The 22,487-nt window shown below is 42.0% G+C and overlaps 1 protein-coding gene across 5 annotated transcripts in view; it reads right to left on the bottom strand.

The window, feature by feature from the left end:
• The window catches only part of ERC1 (ELKS/RAB6-interacting/CAST family member 1), a 274,453-nt gene that overhangs the window by 128,011 nt on the left and 123,955 nt on the right, over positions 1-22,487 (bottom strand). For all 5 annotated transcript variants that reach the window (XM_065943059.1, XM_065943083.1, XM_065943090.1 and 2 more), the window contains 2 exons: positions 21,653-21,788; positions 9,328-9,459 (listed from right to left, as the gene is read on the bottom strand). In XM_065943059.1, coding sequence (XP_065799131.1) covers positions 9,328-9,459; positions 21,653-21,788 — 268 coding nt within the window. The remainder of the gene's footprint in view (positions 1-9,327; positions 9,460-21,652; positions 21,789-22,487) is intronic.

Genomic DNA, 22,487 nt, shown 5'->3' with positions numbered 1-22,487 from the left:
ATTAATTAGAGATACATGTTGTGGAGAAAACATTATTTCAATATAACCCTTGAAAAATGGTTACAAAGAAAATATTGGCAAAAGACAGTTGTTTGTCTGTATAAAAAGTTTATTATTAGCTAAAGGAGAAAAGTAAAAGTGTGAGATTTAGTATCTGGCAACCCAAGGACATGAAGAGGGAACTCACATGTGAGCATGCACGCGCGCACGCACACACACACACACACACACACACACTACACAGGATTGTTCTGGTCTGGCCATAATAAATGAGGCTCAACATCTGTGTCTTGCCTTTACAGAAAACCAGAACACCTGTGGGGTGATAACTGACTCCACACAGGTGAGAGCACAGAGGCCTAGAGGCACCAGGGGCCTCACCCTCCATCACAGCTAATAAACAGAAGGCGACACAGCACCCATGTCACCTGATTCTAGTTCAGTGCCCTGCACACCTTCATTCCCTTAAGAGGGTGGAGGCCATAGGAAGAGACCCGTGAGCACCGAGGCAGAGCTTGGGCCACGCCACACACACATACATGAGAACTCTCTGCTATGTGAGACTAGCCCTGCTGTGCGGATTTCTCTAGGAGAATAGGTTTCATTAAAAACATCCAGGAAGGCGCAGCCAAGGGGAACATAAACTGCATATAAACACCAGCGGGAAGCCATCTGGCTCCCACGACTGTACCTTTGTCTGCATTTTGGATGACTGCCTCTGTCGTCAATAACTTGGGTTATCAGACTGCTCAGGAGAAGAGCCCAAGGGTAAGGGCCAAATACCCCAAGGACGCAGCACGAGCAAACAGATCATCATCTGTCACAGACCTGCCAGGAAGATTCCACAAGCGCCTCCCAGTACAGTAGCGGTCACACGTGGTGGACACAAGCGTTAAAAACCGCCTGCTTGGAAATCCAGTATCTACAGACTGCAGCCCTCAACTCTGGGCTCAACGTGAGGCATGCCAAAGTTTTAGTCCGTCTCCACTGCAGTCACTATTTTCATTTAACTTCTGAAAACGCAGATGTGGTCTTTTTGTTGAATAACAAGAAAAAAAATAAGCTGAAATTCAGAAACAGATATTTCCTGAAGTTCCAGGATAATATAAGCATGCACTATTTTATCAGAAAGTTTCTAAAAGGAAGACAGGAACAGAGAAAGATAAACAGAAGTTGTCTTTTAAAGAATTAAAGTGATTCTTAATTTCTTTTTAAGAATTACTTTGCAAATTACTGATGAATATAGGGATTTTGCAGGGGGTGGGGGGAGGAATCATAACCATCACATGTGGTTATTTCCTGGGGGCTTCAGGTTTCCTTTCTAACTTCTTTAGCTGTTGTCTACTGACCCCATCTGGCAAAACTAGAGAGGAAGTTACACTGGCCCAAGCTTCTGACAAGTCTAAATTATTCATTTTATGCAGGAAGAAACTAAGAAAACAGAAGCTCAGGGTGGAAGAATTTGAGGGTTTCTTAGCTTAACCCTTCTACCATATGGTAAGAGGGGAACCCTGTAAATAACAAAAGGTCACAGCATTCCAGTAATAACTGGAAGAATTCACGTTGCTGCCTTTTCCTTGTTATCATAAAGATGCTTGTTAGGATTCTGATCTGCTATTACAAGTTTTATTAAAACTGAGATCTCTGCTTGCTTGCTTGTTCAATAGTGATACGAAGATTATTTCAAAAGTGTATCCAGCATAACTGGGCAAGATTTTAAATAGAACAAACTTAGGTTTTTAAGTACAGAGTTGTTAAATACAGAGAAATGTCAGTTTAAACTATGCAAATCAGCCTTGATTGCTGTCTCTCATTCTTACTATCAACATTCAGAACTAGTTTCTAACTAAAGGGGGATAAAAATTACAAGGAGAGACTGAAGGATAGTTTTTAAAACACCCTGAGAGTTTCATTTTAATTTACATCTGACTTATTCTGCATTTGTGAAGGTGACTACAGCATTCAAACAGTTTCAACTCTTTTTTGAATGCTCTCTGTCTGAGACACTTGAGTCTTTAGACTTGCTGTTATTTGAACATATTTGAGTGATTTCCACTAATAAGTGGATTGAAATGCAGAATAATATTGGGTTGCCATCACTGCAGACTGTATCATTCCTTTAACTTAACACGCATTTCATACACCTCTCTAAGATCAAAAGGAGAAGTCTAAACACAGAGATTTCTGCTGCTGCTGGACATGGCCGTTTAACTGCCTCTTTCAGCCAGCCAGGGATGGCAGGACCCCCTTTGAAGTGGCAGCACTGGTGTCCTTTGAAGCCCCCTGTCAACTGCAGAGAGGCTCTGGTGGGGCTTGTCTTGTAGCCAGCTGTCACCATGAAGGCAGACATGATGTATTTCCAGCAGCCTCACTTCAGTCTGTCAAGTGCCTCATTTCATAACCAGTCACCATAACAAAGGAGACCCGAACTCTCTGACACCAGAGCAACCATCTACAATGAAACTTACTAGGTGCATCTTGAAGGAGCCTGATTTAATTATTGGAATGATTACACACGGCAAAGAGATCAGGGCTGCAAATTTAACTATCACATCTCCTCAGACCCTTGAATGTTCCATATGTTTATCAATAAAATGTTTCATGACAACAGCATCTTCCATCTTTGCACTGATGAAAAATGATGAAGGCTGCAGAAATCAGTCAACTGCTTTAAAAGCAGAGCTTACGCTGCTGACAACCAAACTTCCTTCCATTGCTGCTGTTCAGCTGCTCAGTTGTGTCCAGCTCTTTGCGGCACGCCAGGCTTCCCTGTCCTTCACTTCACACACCCCTATCCTGGAGTTTGTGCAAACTCATATCCATTGAGTCAGTGATGCTATCTAACTATCTCATCCTCTGCTGCTCCCTTCTCCTTTTGACTTCCATCTTGCCCAGCATCAGAGTCTTCCAATGAGTCGGCTCTTCCCATGAGGTGGCCAAAGCACTGGAGCTTCAGCATCAGTCCTTCCAATGAGTATTCAGGGTCGATCTCCCTTAGGACTGACTGCCCTTGCTGTCCAAGGGACTCTCAAGAGTCTTCTCCAGCACCACAGTCTGAAAGCACCAATTCAGATGACATCTCATATTCCCCCATTATTTCACAGCACACGTTTCTCGTCATTTACTAAAGCTGTCCAAACTATCTCCAAGAGGAAAACCTGAAAGTAAATTGGAAAATTATGGACAGAGTACACTCCTGCACTAACCTAAGACATGAGAGAAAGAAGAATCTGGTGGCTGGAATGATGTCCATACGGCCTGCCTGTTAGTAGGCTCTGGCAGCCTCGGCTGATGAAGATGCTACAGATTCCAGGCCAGGTGAGGGGAGGGGACAAGTATTTTCTCAAGTGACAAGGATGAAAACTTGTATGAAGCATACGTATGAAAATGGTTACTTAGGCATGTCATCACTGTCGCCGGATCAACCAGGTAGGGTCTATGGATTCTGGGCTTCTTTGGGGCCCTGGACTGGTGGGACCAGCCCTCCCTGTGGGGCTGTCAAGGGCCATGGTGGACACAAGAGAAGCGTCAAAGCTGCTGATATCTACGGACTACCTGTCTTTAAGGGCTGTATACACACAGCCTCTCCTGACGTGGCAGGTGCACCACATCACGCCAGCGGTCCTTCTCTGACCGCTCAAGGAGCTGGGGCAAAGCAGCTCGCCTCAGGTCACAACCTGTAAGTGATGGATCCGTAATTCCAACCAAGGCGTGTAGCTCGAGAGCCCACTTCTTAGGCACCAGGCACGATGGTTTCCCCGCAGCTCTGGAGGGGCCTCTGAACCAGAGTCACAGCACAGAGTCTCAGCACCTGAGCCGTCACTGCTGCCTTTCTTGGACTCAACTCCCCTCCCACCAAAGGCGCCTAAGTTCTTCAGGATGAGAGCGCTTTCTCAGATGAGATGAAAAAGCCTGAGGGAAAGGCTGGTTGGAGGGTGAGAAATCAAGAGCTCTGAATTCGGATGGTTTCTAGTTGAGATGGTAGTGAAATACTGGAGTAAAGATACATGGCTGATATGAAGGAGACTTTGCTGGGATCTCAGAGAGAACTGGGCTAAAAATATAAACCTGAGGTCACAATTCTACTACCATATAATACAGCTAACATTCTTCAGCAAAGCCTAAAGAATAACCTAGAATAGACAAATAAACAAAATCTCTTCTTTGCATGACACTAAATAAGACTGGGCGCGTGCATAAGCCACCTCCTCCAGGAAGCCTTCTGTGGATCTCTCTGCACTGGATTACATGCTGCCCTTCGGCTTCTAGTTTTGTTTTTTAAGTGACAGCAGGTTTATTTAGAGAGACATACACATTCCATGGGCACAACGCTGCCCCTCTCAGAAGGCGAGAGTGCCCCTTCCTCTTCTACTTGTAAAGCCCTCTATTCAGATCCTGACCAGTGGCACTTACAAACGGAACCATGATTAAAGACAGGTTCATTCTCCAGTCCTTCCCAATAAACGTGAACTTCCTGAGGCACAGGCTGTATCCCATACCTTCTTGTTTTCAATGCTCAGTATCTGGAAAAATACATGGTATTCAATAAATGCTTATGGAAAAGGCAGCATAAGTGAAAGGATTTTATTTTTTGAGCCTGACTGTCAATTTAAAAATGAGGAAAATATAATTTGCTATAAATACTCAGATCAGTACAGGATTAGGTTTACAAAACCAGACTACAAGCTGTCCATTTTGGCGGCAGCTGAAAGAAGGCGACGGGAAGGCTGGGGAGCCAGTTACAGGCCTGTGGCCACACGGTCTCCTCCAGGCCGCCCCGATACCAGTCCTGCTTCGTGGGGCCGCCTGGTCCGTGTGAAACAGTGCTCGCCGGATCACGGTGATAACTGCTCTGAAACTGACTGGGTAGACTCACAGCCGTAGGGGATTCAATAAGACCCTAAGGATAAAAAGAGGACACCCGGCGGCAGCCACTCTGCAGACCCCACCCGCCTGCGTCCAGCGCCACTTCCTCTGCAGTCATACCTGACAAACCAGTGAGGAAGATAGAACCGCAGAGGAACGTTTACTGCCTTCAGAAGCGACAGTCGAGCAGGCGAAGCAAGCAGGCGAGTTGTAATGAGGCGTGTGCTGTCCATACACACCAGGCAATCCACAAAAGGAAGCTGCATCACGTTTAAGTGACTGTGCTGCCCATTTTCACATCAAAGAACCAAAAACTACTGGCAAGGAGGTGCGCCTGCCTCTCCCTTCTGCCGGCCTGGCTGACCGGGAAGGGAGAGGACTTGCAAGGTGAAGGGAGCACCTGGGGGGATAACAGGGAGACCTGGAGTGGAGACGACACTGGTCCAAGGTGTCCTGCAGGCTGTAATACGCACTTCAGTCACGTGTCACTTCTTAGTTCAAATAATTTTTAAAATCTGCACAATTTTAATACACAAATAAAATTTTTTAAAAATCTGTGTTAAAAATAAAAAAGACATCTAGCAAACCATTGGTAAAACCTCATTATCTTCTAGGTCAAGAATTTACACTTAACATACATGTCAAACAATGGCAAAATGGCAATTTGAAAAAAAGAAAAAAAAAAGAATACTGCTGTTAAAAATGAGCTTTGAAACTAAAATAGGTAGTACTGACATATATACACTACCATGTATAAATTAGCTAGTGAGAAGCCGTTATATAGCACAGGAATCTCACCTTGGTGCTCTGTGATGACCTAGATGGGTGGGACGAGAGAGGATGGGGATGGGGATGGGATGGGGGGGCAGGTCCAAGAGGATAGGTGTATACATATAGCCAAGTCACATCATTGTACAGCATTGCTATATATCACACGAACTGCATTGCTATACATCACAACATTGTAAAGCAATTATACTCCCCCCCCAAAAAAGACAAAGGGATTTTAAAAAAAGTAAAACTCAGAACTCGTGCACATTAGTCATGTTGAGAGTAGATCTTTTCACTGTTCAAAATATTAAAAAATATACTTTAGGAACAGATACAGACCCACCTTACTGAGTGACAAGGAAAAAGTCTTGCTATTTTAGAGGCGTTCTTTAACATTTAGTTAGCAATGTGCTCTTTCAGAAAATAAATTCACTCTAGAAGAATACCAGCAAAGATATTTACAACATTCAAGCACTAAAAAACAAAAACAAAACCATGTCCAAAATTTTAACTTCACAGCAACACTGCTGAAAGCAGACATTGCTTCTACCCCCTGGCAACTCTGAAACTAGTTTACAAGAGAGCAACTTTTTACTCTGTGTTCGTACAGACTCTCGAATTGAACAAAACACAAAACCTGCCACAAGTTGAGCAGCACGAAGTTTCAGAGAAGAAAACCATGTGAAAGAGAACAAAGCGAAGGAGAGAGGACCCCCCATTTTCCCCTCAGAATGATTCCCTTCATCCTCTCCATCGGCAGACACAGGTGAGGGGAGGTTTTCCTTCCCTGGATCATCGCCCCACCTCCCTAATTGTGAGGCGTGGTCTCCACATAGGGCAGCAAGTAGCAGGAACACGGGTAAGTAAGGAGGTCCTTTAAGAACCCAGGAAAGGCGGAAGGATCATCTTCCTTTGATGGCCTTCCTCTGTTCGTGCTTTAAAGGTTCTGTATTTTGTTTTAATGAGACAGATGGTTCCCAATTTCCCATTGCTCCTTGAGAAATTCAAGATGCACATATCCTCCTCCTGTCAGGAGGGGCATTTCTTGTCAGAGGCTAAATTGAGGCAAGAGACAGAGATGCTGGACCTGAGGAAGATAATGAGCACTGGGGCTGACCAAAAAGTTTGCTCGGTTAGGGAATACGTTCTTTGATACAGTTCTTGGTAAAAATGAAATGTAGGCCTTTTATTTGTACTTAAAACCAAAAGAACTTTTTGGCCAACCCAACAGAATGTCCCTAGCCAAAAAAGCCATTTTAAGATATTTCAAACAAATACTTGTAGATTACTTTGGTGCATATAATTAGTACATTCAGGCAAATTAACAGTAGGATTAAAAGACAGATAAAAAAAAAAAAAAGGACAGATGATGAAAGCTGGAGGACAGTGGATGAGGGTTATGAGGTCCAGAAGAACAGACATAAAAGTGGTGTCTTCATACCTTAAACCACTTAAAGCCCAAATGATGGGTTTCATGCAATATTTCACTGAACAGCTTCAGACAGGCAGTGAGAAGCAAAATGGTGGAAAGAAGATAAACAAGAAAGAGAGAAAGAAAAAGGCATGCAATTAAAAGCAAATTATTTACAACCACTTCAAAAGATATTTCCAGTTTCTTACAAAGCTCAATATAGTCTTACCTACAATCTAGCAATCACACTCCCAGGTATTTACCTAGATGAGTTGAAAACTGACGTCCATACAGAAACCATGGATGTTAACTGCAGCTTTATTCACAATTGGCAAAACACTGGAAGCAACCAAGGTGTTATTCAATAGGTGAAGGAATAAGAAAACTGTGACACATCCATGTAGTGGAATATATTCAGAGAAAAAACAAAATAATCTCTCAGACCACAAAAAGATGTGGGCTAACTTTCAATGCAGAGGCTGAAGGAAAGAATCCAGTCAGAAAAGGCTACAGGAAAAAGATTAGGGAGTGGGGACGTAGGGGGAAGGATGAAGCGGAGGAGCGTGGGGAATTTTTAGGGACTGAATCTACTCTGTAGGATCCTGTGATGATGGATACATGCCATTAAGGACTCAGTACAACCTGTAACAGGCGTAACAGAGAGTGAGCCAAGATGTAACCTATGGACTAGTTAATAAATATCAATACTGGCCCATCAATTTTAAAAACTGCATCACATCAAGGCAAGATGTTAACAGAAATGGAAACTTAGGTTTAGGAAAGCAGATGTGGAAACTCTCTGTACGTTGCTCAACTTCTCTCTAAACTAAAAAACTGATCTAATTATCAATCAGCCCCAAAAAGCAAATTACAAGCAGCTCACACAGTAGCCTAAGAAAGAACATGTAACAGTGGTCTTTATACGTGATTTATTACTAATTGCCAACATTTCTACAACAAAAGTTGTATAGTCACTAAGTTATGTTTGATTCTTGCGACCCCATGGACTATATAACCTGCCAGGCTCCTCTGTCCATGGGATTTCCCAGGCATGAATAATGGAGTGGGTTGCCATTTCTTTCTCCCGGGGATCTTCCCGGCCCAGAGATTGAACCAACATCTCCTGCACTGCAGGTGGATTCTTTATCATCTGAGCCCCCAGGGGAAGCCCCTGGTGTGGAATTCTTGTCACTAAATAATGATCCCAAGGCAGAAAAAAAATCTTGATAGGAAAACAAACAAACCAGGGGCGGGGCGCGGGGGGGGGGGGGGGGCATTCTGAAAAGAAAAGGAAAGAATGTAAAAAAGGTAATACCCAAGAAAATCCCTCCTTGCCCTGGGACAATGGCTGACACCACTCCCTTCTCTGAGATTCTCCACTACCCCAGGATCTGTTTAATAGTACATTAATAAATACTCAAATAGAAAGCGGACCACGGCATTTATCTAAGAATAGGGCGCTAAAAGAAACTCATTCTGGAAAGACTGATTTTCCGTCAACTTTGCTAATAAATGTCAGCCTTTCTACACTTAACACTAAAAGAAGCCACATGCCTGTGTCTAACATACGACGGGATTGCCTGGTGGACACCATGACATGTCTGCTTTGCAAGGCACCCTTCTTCCCGGCTATGAGCTACCCTAGTTCATAAAGAGCCATGGTGGTCTGAGCAAAGGGCTCCCCGAAAGATTCACGTTACCCTCTCAGTGAACACTTTTCACCCGGTTTAGCACTTGTGTTTCTCCAACAAAGAACTTAGAATTCTTTACCAAGTCACCTTGAGGTGGAGACACGCTGATCTGGGACTCCAGGTGTCATGACACCTATGTCCCTCACACCTGTCATCAACCTCAACTTGCTACAACTTTTAACTGCTCCTGTGGACAAGACAGACTACAAAAGAAACTTTCTGCTCTTTGAATCAACATGTCTGACTCAGAAATGTGTATGTGTTCCCATCCCATTTAAAAGCAGAGTTGTGCTTAGTCTGGTAACAAACAGGCAAATTCCATTTCATCTCATCAGATGTATGTGTCTACATACACAACAATATACACAAGTCAGCCCCAGACACTTAGAGCAGAGACCTTTGCATGAACATGAATCAATTCTCACACGACTGTATTTCAATGCTTATTTACGTCTGAATACTTACACTCGATGACGTATTTGAAACCCTGCGAACACACGTTATGTACAGTTCACCTAGACTACACTGGTTGGGTTTTACCTTTCCTTTACCCAGCAGCATGGCCTGTAACTGCACAGAATCGCAGACCTGTTTCTCAGCACTGGTCCTGGCTGACTCCTCCTGCGCCAGCACCATCTCTCGCTCTGCGGTTATCTGCACACTCTCTCTTAGGGCTTCTTCCAGCTCTTCAATCCTGTCATCCTTCTTACGGAGACTGTCCTGGAAAACGATGGAAGACTCGGTGAAGGAGGCTAATTGGTTAACCAAAGAGAGCCTATTTATCAAGAAAAGGGCTATCTACTGATAAAATGTTCTTCCCTTCAGACGTAAATCTAGGGCAGAAAGATGTGGACACAGAAGAGAAAGACAAGGGAAGGAAGAGTAAAGAAGCTCAAGAAGTATATTGTTATTGAAAGCAAAGCGTCAAGTTAATTAAGCAAGAGAAACCTGTGATGGACTTTCTCCATCGACAGACAGAAGAATATTGTGTTAGGCAGATAGGTAGATAGGGCTTGATTAGGTAAAAACACAAAGCTGTTTTTGAACTACTCTCTAAACTGGGCTCAAGGCCAGCTTTGATGAAGCCTAAGTAATAAGACTCAATAGCAAAACATTCTCTTTCCCTCTGAAGTTAAGCCTAGATGAAAAAAGTTAAGTAAACCGCATGATCAGTCAGATTATATTCTACATACAGATTATATTCTACATACATACTGTTGGCAAACTAATTTCTAAAAGAAAGAAATGAAAAAGATTTTTTTTCCCTAATGAATTCAATAGAGCAAAGATTTTTCTCAATCTCATACAAGAAAACTACAAATGATAACTGGATGTAGGTAACTGGTCTGGCTAAAGATGAGTAATTTGGTTAGCCAACCAAAACCACTAGCCCTGATAATCTATACAAACTAAGAAGGAAGTTTTGGGGAGGTAAATATGGATTTCTATCAGAAAGGCAAACATAGCCTATTACACACAAATATGAATTACTAGCTGAGAATTCTTATGACAAACACTGTCCAAAGCTCTAACAAGTGACTGAAAATTACTGCAATGGTAACATTAACAAATTCAAATAGCACTTATTCTTCTACCAGTAGAGAAGACCAAACTGTGAATTGCAAGGAGAAAGAATTCAGGTTTGTGGTGGATCACTTTAATACCTAGGATATAAAGTGCTTATTTTTTATTTATTGTTCTATAACAAGTTACTACAACACCTGGCAGCTTATAATAATGGAGAACAAATTGTTTGTCTACACAGTTTCTGTGGGTTAGGAGCAGTTTAATCTAACAGCTCTGGCTCCAGGTTCTCTGATGGGGACAGCTGAGATGTCAGCCAGGGTTCAGCCTTCTGCTTCCCCATACATGGGGGCAAGTTGGTGATGACCACTGGCAAAGGGCCTCTGAGGCTCCTCTCCCCATGGTGCCTGGCATTCCTCAGAGCAGGTGACCCAGGAGGGCAGGGCGTCCATGTCTCTTGTTCCAGCTTCAGAAGTCACAAGCTGTCATTTCTGACACTTTCTACTATGCACGAGGGCTGACCCTGACAGAAGGCTACACAAGGGCCTGAGAACCAAAAGGTGAGGATGCTCTGGGGCCATCTTGGAAGACAGTTTTCATGGTACCCAAGGATAAGGCTCCAGTATAAGAAAAGTGGATTACTAATGAAGAATGAAGACAGAGGTTATCAAAAGTGCTTCTGAGAGAAACCTAACTGTTTGGACAACAGAGCCCTTACTGAAAAGACAGCTTTGGTTAGGAGATTATTTTAGCATGGAAACCAAACAACACTAAACTAAAATGAAATCCAAACATACTGAAATTGTGAAAGGCAGATATTCAGAAGACTTCACAAAACTGAGTTATATACCAGCATATCATTGGATATGAGATTAGCAAAATACACATTCTGTCAAGATTTAGAAGAAAACCTGCAACTGGCTTGAGTTCTAATGAGAGGTGTTGTGGTTATGGTAAAAAATAGAGTAATCCAACTTAATTCAATGACACTTCAGTCCTAGGAATACACAACAATATGCCAATCATAGTTCAACTAAAAAAAAAAAACTACTGGGTCACTGTCTAATAGCTATACAATAGAGGTTTATTAATAAGTTGCTGTTGCTCAGTCACTAAGCCGTGTCTGACCCGTTGCCACCTTATGGACTGTAGCATGCTGGGCTCCTCCGTCCTCCACATTTCAGTGAAGTTCCTTTCTTTGAGGAATGGACCCATTTTTTTAAAGAAAATACGAGAATGAAATATTCAGAGTCTTGTTGACTCCCCCTAGGTATTGCCCTCTGTAATCTCCTGATCCCTCATGAATTTTTAGCACAAAGTCTATCTACTCTTTAGGCAGACAGGAGGTAAAGTCACAAAATTCAGCCAAAAACAAATCTAACTGGAAACTACAAAAACAGGGCTGATTTGTCCTGTTTGGAGTTAATCGACTTTTTGGAGTTAATCGACTTTTTAGCATTCACTATCTGGAAGAAAAATATGAAACTGGCTGCCTGGGGTCAGGGAAGCTAAGCAGAGAAAGCGATGTACATTCACTGGCTCTCAAACTGACTTTTCACATGGTTGAACTGATCCGTGCAATCCTAAACTTAAGACGTGTCCTGTGCGCGACAGACAACTCAGGAAAGAGCCAGGTGGAGACAGTAAAGGAACACACTTTACCATTTTAAGAGGCTGCTGTCACTTCAAATGAAAGCGATACCTGTATGGTACCTGCAGAATTTTATGTCAGCTGCTATAGATGACGTGTACGCTCATCAATACTAACACAGGCCAGTTCTCTGGCTCTGGATTAGGCACTGTGGCCTGCTGTTATGCCAGCTCTCCTTACTAGCGGGGATCCAGTGCGGCCCCTTCATGCATAGAGGAAAAGGTTGGAGGAGGAGGTTTCTGTGATTAGTTGGGTGGGGTGGGGGAGCGGTGGTTGGAGATGGGAGAGGGAGAAAGAAGAGACGCTACTGAAGAATTCCTTAAACAGCAAGCCTCCTACACTCACACAAGATTAGGCACAAGCTGCGACAGCTGTAACTTTGCTCAGGCAATTCCACAAGAAGACAGGGCGGACCCGCTGGCAAATCCCATAATCCCACCCCCCTGCTTCCCTCCTCTGAACTTTGCTTCTTGACATCAGTTCTGTCAACATCAGCTTTGTGCCAGCTGTGAGACTACTCCCCACTGCCTGGCCTTCAGATCAAACGTTCAGAAAGAAAAACAAAGGAAAAAGGAAAAAAAAAAAAGGAACAGCGGCAATTAAAAATTAATTTTTTGTTCCCTTCAAACATCTCCTTCAAAATTAAAAGAAAAGACTCAGTAATACAGTAACATAAAAAGAGATCACTTGATACGGACGGATCTCATTAAACTTTTCTCAGCAGCAGAAGGAAGGGCAGTGCAGACTTCATGAAGGACACTGGAGGTAACAGCCCCACGCACTCATCACCCTGTCCCTGGTCCTGCCGGTGGAGGTCAGTCACTCGGGTAAACGGGTAATCGTTGAGAGCCGCTTCCTCTGGGGTGAACAGCACTCACCAGAGAGTTCAACTTGCGCTGAGAGATACTAATGTTAACCGCTATCCATCATCCTTAATGTGAAGAGACGGCGCTTCTTTATCGTCCTCCACCCCACTGCTTACCCTTCCTTCCTCCTTCTCAACCCCCGAGCACAAATACACATGAGGAAGATTTCATTAAAATCATTCAACATGTCAGAATTCAATGGCCAACTTCTCAGATGTTTAGTGGGGGGCGGAGGGGGGGTGTAAAAAATTGAAGCCAGATGCACTGATGAAGTCAATTTTAAGAAAGGAACGCTAGCCTAACACAGGGACAGAATTTGGTTTCACACAGACTACTTTTTATTTTAAGGAAATGCCTTGGGTTAAAACAAAAGATATGTTCTTCTCTGCTCTCTTTAAAGTCACTCAAATATCTCCCACAGTTCAATTTGTTAAAAATCAAAGTCAAAACAAAAGTAGGTGCATTTCATGAAAGAAATGGAAACATATACATGAAAAGCAATGCTTTATACATATAACGTGTATAGAACATGTGTATAGAACATCTAGGACAAACAGCCCCCATGGATGGCCAGGTTCTCATCTTGAAAATTCTGGTAGCTGACTATCAGAAGCTTGGGCAAGGACATGTGGTTTACTTAATCGTAGGACATCTCCTCTGATCAATGATGCTTATAAAAAGAACAAGCACACCTTTTCCAAGTCTTCACCAAAAATCCCAAAGATAACCTTTTACTTAATGTAATAAACAATTGATGTCATCTCTAAGAGGGTGTCTCTTGTCTCTGAGGTCTTGGCAAAGGGGCTGCAGAGACACCGACTTCTGCTCTCTGTTAAGGGCTCTCCTTGGAGATTTCACCTTCAAAATTCAGAGGAGGAGCTTCCACAATAACACAAAGGAAAGGATTAAACCATTTGTTTCACTGAAGGAGACCCCAGTACTTTTCAGAATTTTCCTGCCAAATGTAACCTTAACCACTCATCGTTTTATGGGGCACATTCCTGAAATAAGCTCAAATGATGTGACTAAGAGTTCCCATAGAATAGGACTAAACTTAACTAAAGGAAACAGCTTAGCAGGCCATACAATTGTACTATCAGTAAACATTCTTTCAGTAAATTCCACTGGCTAACAAATGGAACTGAATTCTGTCCAGGGGGAAATGTATCTATTGAGGATATTTCAGACATGGCAGAATTTCTTTAAATAATTTTAAGACTTGTTTTACTTTTTTTCTTAAATGGTAAGAAAGGGCACAGTTTGAGCTAAAAGCTTACACATGTGTCAACAGTATGAGTAGGTGCTTTATCTGCAGGAAAACACAATTTCGGATTAATTTCAACAACTATCCACACATGTGTAAAAACAGATGCTGATCTGTATTACACTTTTCCTGTGTAATCCCTAATTCTATTTAATATGTATTGAGAACTCCATAAAACCCACCTATGCTCACATTCTAGACAGACGAAGCCCTAAGAGGAAAATTAACCAAAATGGAAGAAATAATGTAGAATTAAATCTTTAAATAGGTTGAGAAGATCTGTTAAGAAGCCAAAATTTATTTTTACAAAAACAGGAAGAACAGCAACATCTGGCATGTGATACATCATGTACTATTTCTAGAAAGATGTCAATCTTAATTTTTTAAATGGTTTTCTTAAATAATTATCCCCATGGCCAATGTTCAAACCAAGGATAAGTAATCTTTATTAAAAAAAAAAACAAAAAACTTTTACCAAAATGGAGGAAAAAAAATTTTGTAGGTAGAGCAAATAAAATGTAATTTTGAAGAAAAACACAGATGCTTCACTGATTCTGCACCAAGAGGAGAATATACCTAAATACATGAAAAACTGCTTTTTCCTATCTCCATCTCTACTTTCTCTGAACTTTGTCCTCAATATTCACTGGTCTCAGGAGAGCTGGCTGTGAAGGCCGCCATGTCTTTTCAGCAGCCCCATCAGTCTCCCTGACAGCGCCCTCTCTCAAGGTTAAATCCAGATACCTACCTTTGTTATAAATAAAAACAGAGCACCAAATGCTATTGACGTGAGCCCCTGCCCCCAGTTCAGTCTGCCCTGCCATATTAGAATGTGGCTAAAACCTGCAGTTCTGTCAAAAGACAAAGTAAGTGTCATGGCTGAAAGAATAAAAATACATAAGGTGACTGACCATTCTGAACCAAGGCAGGATGGTGTTTCCTTCGTTAAAATGTGAGAGGCTCGTAACGGGTAACCTATGAAATTTTCAAGAATATTAGGATGCTAAATATAAGATCATTATACATGATTTTTAAAATCTGTAACTAAATTTTTAATTTAATATTTATAATAACTATAGCTGTAATTAATGAACAGCTTGGGGCTTCCCTAGTGGCTCAGATGGTAAAGCATCTGTCTGCAATACAGGAGACGTGGGTTCAATCCTTGGGTCGAGAAGATCCCTTGGAGAAGGAAATAGAAACCCGCTCCAGTATTCTTGCCTGGGAAATCCTATGGTTGCAAAAAGTTGGACATGATTGAGCCACTAACATTTTCACTTTTTTTTTTAACATATGCAAAACATTAAGGCAGGCTAAAAAGAAATTTTAAAAAATAGCCCTTAACCTAAGGCAGATATAAACTAAACAAAAAGGGGGAAGGAAGGGAGGATTAAATCACCAAGGAAGATTTCTAAAACAGGGTATTGAAAAATAAAAAGCAATAAAATATAATTAAACACACAGGCTGAGGAGCAACAGGGAAGACAGTAACAAGAATAGAATTCACCAACAAAAGTTCATTTTAACCCAGACCTTTAGGTGGTAAAACTAGAAAACCACAGAAAGACTGTGCCTAAGCAAAAGAGTGTACATCAGAAAAACAGTAAACTATATTTAAGGAAGACCAACACCACCAGGTAGTATAGAATAGGGTAGCTATGCTGGTGAGTATCTCACCTAAAAATGAGCTAGAAAATACTTAAAAGACTGAAGCTCCCAAGGCCAGGCTAAGATGCTTGTGAATGAACAGTTCTTGACATCTATCGATGCAACCGAAATCAGTGAACAGTTTTCTGTAAAGAACAACGTGCAAAGTACAAAGACAGGGTTCCCAAACTCAAATATGCAAAAGACAACACACACACTAACAGCATGTAATAAATACAAGGTAAGAAAATGAGTTCTGAATTAAAGCAGAAACTGTAATGGAACTGCAACACAGAGTGTGATTAATTCCCACTGAGAGGAGTTAGGCAGGCTTTACCAGGCAGGGGACATTTGATCTGAACTTTAAAAGATGGGTAGGCTTTCAATACAAAGCTTTTCTAATCCCAAAATGACTATCGGTCAAATCAGCTAAGACCTGCTTCCCTATACTGTTTATCTGGGAGGTTTCCGTTGCTGGGGTTTATGTAATTCCAGCTCTTCACTTGGCAATTACTCATGAATTGCACTGTGTCACATCTTTTCACATATCCAGCACACAAAAAAAGTGCTTTTAATAAGCATATCTAATATTCACAGGGAGTAAAATAATTCTTATTTATCTCTCTCCTCACAGCACTCAAAGAAATGACAATTCCATAACGGGCTCTCAATGAACACTTACTGAGGACGACGACAGGTGTCATTTAGTCACTAAGTCATGTCCAACTCTTGTGACCCCCATGGGCCAGCCTCCTCTGTCCATGGGACTTTCCAGGCAAGAATACTGGAGTGGGTTTCCATTTTCCAATTTAGCCAATTACAGGGATACATGACTTATAGAAATGAATGAAACAACTTAGAACTGACTTTAACTAATACAGAGCTAAATTCCTGAGTAGTGGAAAGTTAGGCGAAACTCACTGCAGAATGTCAACAGAAGAGGAGCAATGATCGAAAAACATGACAGAGGGAAAGGCTCATCTCCAGGCTGTGCTCAATGTTTTATCATCCATGCCTGGCATCTGTGAGTATCGACTGGAAGCATAAAGCGGTTTAAATGTCAGTATGCATGGGTTGTGGCAGAGATCCTTTAAAGATCCATTGTGTAACCATGTCTTAGAACAGTCACATATATTCAATACATCTAAGCAGATACTCCAAAGATCTTGGAAGGTGCAGTGAATCTAGGTGAGTGTCCAACAGAAAACTGGTCAAGGAAAGTGTCTGGATGGATGCGGGACCATCTATGACACCCAAGGTCAAGAGGTCAGAATGGAAGGCACCCCTTGCCAAGCCCCGAGGGTTTGCTGAGTACCCTCTCTTGACCATCCTGGATACGGTGGACCAGAGCGTGCATGGATGCTGACCTCCTTCTCAGCCTCCCAGAAGCATCCCCAGTCTTCCCCTGACCTCGGGGATGCTGTACCTCCTTTTCCTCTCCTGCCTCGTCTGGCCTCCTCATTTTCATTTGCTTCGAGCGCCTCTCCTAATTACTCTGGCTCTAAACAGTGAGGATGCCAAGGGTTCAGCTCTAACTCCATGTTCTTCTGTCAGTATTTTATCTCTAGAAGGTGTCTGATTCTTACAGATCAAAATATGATTTCTGAGCTCAAGTCTCCAAAATTAACAACACCAGGCTTCTCTAAACTTCAAATCTGCACACCCCACCGCTGGCTCAAACCTCCATTAGAAAAGCTCTCAGACAGCTTCACTTGTTGGAAATGGACTTGTTCTCTTTCCCTGGAGAACCTGGTGATCTCAGCCTTGGGGTTAACCCATCTTATCACTGAGCATCGGCACACACAGAGTTCCCCACACCAAGAGCCTATGAGCCACTCCCGTTCCTGCCTCTCCCTTAGTGCCCACATTCCAATCTGTAAGACAATCTTGCCTTCTGACCTAAAAGTAACACATCTCAAATTCGCTCTCTCTTCTTTCTTCTCTTCACTACCAGAAAGCTCTCTCAACTCCCACCTTCATTCTTACTACGGGGCCTCCTACTGTGATCTGAGCTCCTTCAGAGGCGAGACCTTGATCATCTTACATCATCACTATTTACACAAAGCACATGTGAACACATGTTTATTCACATATACTTTCTTTTTAAAAAATATTTTATTTGATTGCACCAGGTCTTAGTTGCAGCCTGGGTGATCTAGTTCCCTGACCAGGGATCGAACCCGGGATCCCTACTTTGGGAGCATGGAGTTGTACCCACTGGACCACCAGGGAAGTCCTGGCATATAAATTCTTCATAACCACACTTATTCTAATCTATATCCAAATACTGCAAAAAACAGTACTGTCAAAATGCAAAGCAGATCCTGTTCAAATTTACTTACATGGGCACAGACTCATGGATATTTATTTCATAGGATGGATTAAATTAAAAAACTACCATTGCTTGTTCTTGACTCAGCTTATTTCAGCACAGGACATATTCCTCCAGGTTGGCTACATGGTCTTCCCACAGCCATCATCCTTCAGCTGAGCTCTGAAACCACAAGGTGGTCAAGACTCACGTGTCTTTCCCTGCCCCAGCCCTGAAATCGATTGCTTCTGTAAGATGCCTCAGTTCATTTTACTGGAGGAAGGTACGCAGAAACCAAAATCTGGGTGTTGGGTGTACTTACAGCTTCTCAAGTACAGAGGCATGAAATACATGGATTTATAATAACCCTGTGCAGACACACACCAGCATCTCTGTACTTCTTTGTCTGCACATAAATTTAACACTGAGTTCTTACAAGTACTTCTGATTCCAGCACTTTATGTCTTCCCACTTTACTCACTTGCAGCTTCCTTCTTGAATAATGAAAAAACCCAGCCTTCATTGTCTACAATGTATTTCTTTATCACAACATTTATATTCTAATAATGCTCTTTTGTCTTGAGCTTCACAGTATTCAGGAAAATGGCTCCCAAAGCTCCTTAGGTTCGTTTCTGCCTTCCCCACTCCTGTGAGGGTGGATATGTTGCTCATTTATAAAACTGGTCCATTGGGTAGTGTTTGTCCTCCTCCGTGGGGTTCCCCCAACCCCACATTTCCACTGGTTTTGTTTCTCTAGTTTTTAAGAGGATGGGAAACAATTTCGGCTGTTAAAGAGTCAGAACTACAGAGATATGTGAAGAGTCACTTTCTTCTTCAACTGACTGCCCATCCCTTTTTCCTCCTTTTCTACTAATCCTCTAACCACTCCCTTAGGCAACTGATCCCTTTAGTTTCTAGTTTACTGTTCCTGTTTTCTTTTGCAAAACCAACCTATACTTTCAAAAATACATACACAGATTGTAAAGAATGGCAAAGAACAATCGAAGTCAATGATGAAGGAAGGGAATAAATGATGACTTGGGAAGGAATATACATATGACTTCTTGGATGTCAGTCGTGTTCCAATTCCTTGAGACAGTTACTTTACATGTATTACTCACACTGTGCATGTGTGTGTTTTATGTACTTTTAAAAATGTGTATTATTCTTCAGAATAAAGAAAGTTAAATGGAAAAGTAATAGCATTGCTTTGTGGCAAAATGTAGCCAGAAAGAGTGAGGACACCAATGAACTTAAGACCATAACTGACAGTCGCTGAATAACGAAAGGTAAAAACCAACCTTCTAGTTTAAATCAAGCTTTCCTCTTCGCGAACAACAAAAAAAATACTATGACTTTATTAACATGATTAGCAGAATTAATCTCTAGAAGCCAAGGTGGCATTTGATAAAAATTAATCATTAATCATCAAAGTTCAAAACATTAGTCATTACTATAAGGGATGTCTTTTTAACATGATGAAGAATATTTTGTAATACTAGAATTATTATGATACCTACACTGGAAACACTAAAATAATTCCGTCCCTCCATCTCACCTATTTCGTGAAAATATCAGTAGATGGACCTGTATGTATATTCAGAAACTTAAAAACAAATTCAGGTAATGAGAACTCTGTGTACAACACAAACCTTCCATAAACTGCTTTCCTACCCCTTGGTCCCCACCAAGGGTTCTACCCTCAGCTGCTTCTCCAAGAATCCTCAGGGTCCCTTAGTGGGGACTTCCATTTAGAGGTGACCTTAGGGTGCAAGTCATACTCACCACCACTGGGGTGTTACCTGCAATGACATGGTTAAGAAACAAGCAGCAGAGCTCATTAGCAGAAGAGCTGAGATCAGAACTGAAGGACCCCACTTCAGTCCAGCGCTCTTGTCCCATGTTCGAATGAACTGCATGCATGTGCATCTCACATACGACCATCAGTTATCATTTTTCATAACCTTAACATCTGCCACTTACTGAGAACCTTGGAAAGTCCTCATCCACTATAAATTAGTCTTATCTGTATGTAATACATAAACAGATAACCTGACTTACTTATCTTGCCCAGTTATATAAAGAGGAAATAAGAGATGACACATGAGGGCACTTTTGATGTTATCATACCAACTAACAGATGATGAACAGGGCACATTTTGGTTTACAAAGACAGGATGGTAGCAGAGAACAGTAGGTAGGAGTGTGGAGGGGGAGAATGAGACATGAAACAGGTAAGGGGCTGCCATAAAGAAGGGCTTGTCTTATGAAACGAACAAATATTCTCTATAGATAAAAACAATGTGATCCTAGTCCAGAAATGAGGTTAAACTGAAATCCAGAAACAACCTAATTATTAAACAATTTCATAAAACACAAAGATATCAATTCAAACTTAGGAGCAGTGAAATAACTTTCTATAAATACTCTAGTGAAATTGTTAGCAAAGAAGAAAAACATAAGACCCTCACCACACAAAACAACCTAAAATTATTTAAATTAAAAGGTCAGAAATGAAAGACCGAAACAACTTAAAAATATTCATAGGTAAATATATATCTGTTCTCAAAACAGGGATAAACTAAGTAAAAAACCCACATGGAAAAAGCCATCATGAAAAAGAGCGATTTTAACTATATTAGTTAAACAAATGAAAATATAAGACATGAAAAAACACTCAGCCCTCACTGGTAAATCAGATAAATATAAATTAAAACAAAAATTAAATATTTTCCACCTATCAGATTGGCACTAAAAAATAAAAAAAGAGGAAAAAGTTTATAGTATCAACTGTTGTTGGCAAGAGTGAGGGAAAACTGGTAGTGGCTTTTTTCAAAAGTTGGTACATTGGAGGAACTTCATACTGTTTCTATAAGGAGTATGTTATCAGTAAAAGCTGTATAAAAGAAGAATGAAAAAAGGAATTAAAAAGTCAGATTTTCATGTCTGAAGTCAATTTGTTATAAAGCCTAAAAATGGCTTCTACATAACAGATAACTCCTCCAAATCCTCCAGTAAAGATTTTGTGACTATGCAGTGTGGCATAAACATTCTATCATACCAGTTACAGAAACACAAACTGGCAGCGGCTAGTGGTCTTGGCAGGAGCTTTAGAGATCTCCACTGTCCACGGCATGCCCTAAACTTAAACCTTCATTCAGACAGGCTAGAGATCCTGGAAATCTCAGTTCAAGTCTCAGCTGAGCTGTAAGTGCCTGTGTGCATGTGGGTAAGTAATTCGATTTCTCTGAGACAGTTTCCTCATCTATAAAAAGTGCAAAACACTCTGACACACACCAGATGAATGATGTGCTTTACTGAAGGAAAAGGTCAATCGATGCTGACCACCTGAAGACCCCGTTGAGCCCGTGGACACTGAACTCACCAAGCAGGCAGATTCCCTCCAGGAGACGATTTTCTCCCTTGCTCAGGTTTCCTCAACAAAGCTGTGCAATAAAACTGGCCTTTTCTATTGAAAGCCTCTCCTTTACTGCTAAGCAGCTGGACTGAGAGGAAGGTAGCAGGCAGAAGGAAAAAGAGGTTAGAAGGAAAAAGCGCAGAAGGTGAGGATGCAGAGAGCCTCGTGCCCGTGGGGAGGGCCCTGCCAGGCCTGGTCCCCTGCCCAGCCCCCCGCCCGGCCCCTCGCCCACCTGCAGCTGCTGGGAGCTGTCACTGAGGGTGTCCTCCCGCCGCCGGGCCTCCTCCAGCATCTGGGCGCTCTTCTTCTTCTCCACCTGCTCCTTGTGCTTCAGACTGGCCACTTTCTTATTCTGGTCCTTCACCTGCCTGTGGATAAGGGGAGAAAACCCAAGCTCTTTGTATACATGCACAGGAAAGGTGTTTATTAATTGACACCACGATGCAAGGAAGAGTTGAGAAGCAGCCAGAGTTCCTGATGTGAAGTCCTCCCAACCTGGCCAAGCTCTCCATGCCAACAGCAGCTAGCTGTTAACCAGAGTGCTCTGGGAGCACCTGCGCAAGTGAGTGCTTTGTGGAGCACGATGAAACAGAACGGAAAGAGGCCTGGGACAGAGTGAGATGGCAGAAGAAGGAAACCAATTCAGAGATTTTTGCTGGCATATGAAAACAGGCTCTTGACATCAAAGTGATGAAACTGCAGAATGGCTGATGAAGAAAGGTTTGTAACACAACTCTAATTTTACTGTTATTAAATATTTTCAACTTTCAAAAGCTATATGTAACATTGTTTAGTCGCTCAGTTGTAACCGACTCTTTGCAACCCCATGGACTGCAGCACGCCAGGCTTCCTTGTCCTTTGATGTCTCCTGGAGTTTGCTCAAACTCATGCTCATTGAGTCAGTGATGCCATGCAACCATCTTATGTAACATATATGTATATGAACTTATGGCATAAAGATCTAAGGCCACAGCTTAAGCACCAGGTCATTCCATCTACTTCTGAAGCCCCCTATTGGACTCCACTGCCTCCACACTAGATAAGAAGACCAGACCAAACTCCAGGTC

Source organism: Muntiacus reevesi, chromosome 1 (assembly GCF_963930625.1).
Source record: "Muntiacus reevesi chromosome 1, mMunRee1.1, whole genome shotgun sequence".
In the NCBI taxonomy this organism is placed as follows: domain Eukaryota; kingdom Metazoa; phylum Chordata; class Mammalia; order Artiodactyla; family Cervidae; genus Muntiacus; species Muntiacus reevesi.
The sequence above is the reverse complement of the archived record's forward strand: the minus strand, read 5'-3'. Positions and strand labels throughout refer to the sequence as shown.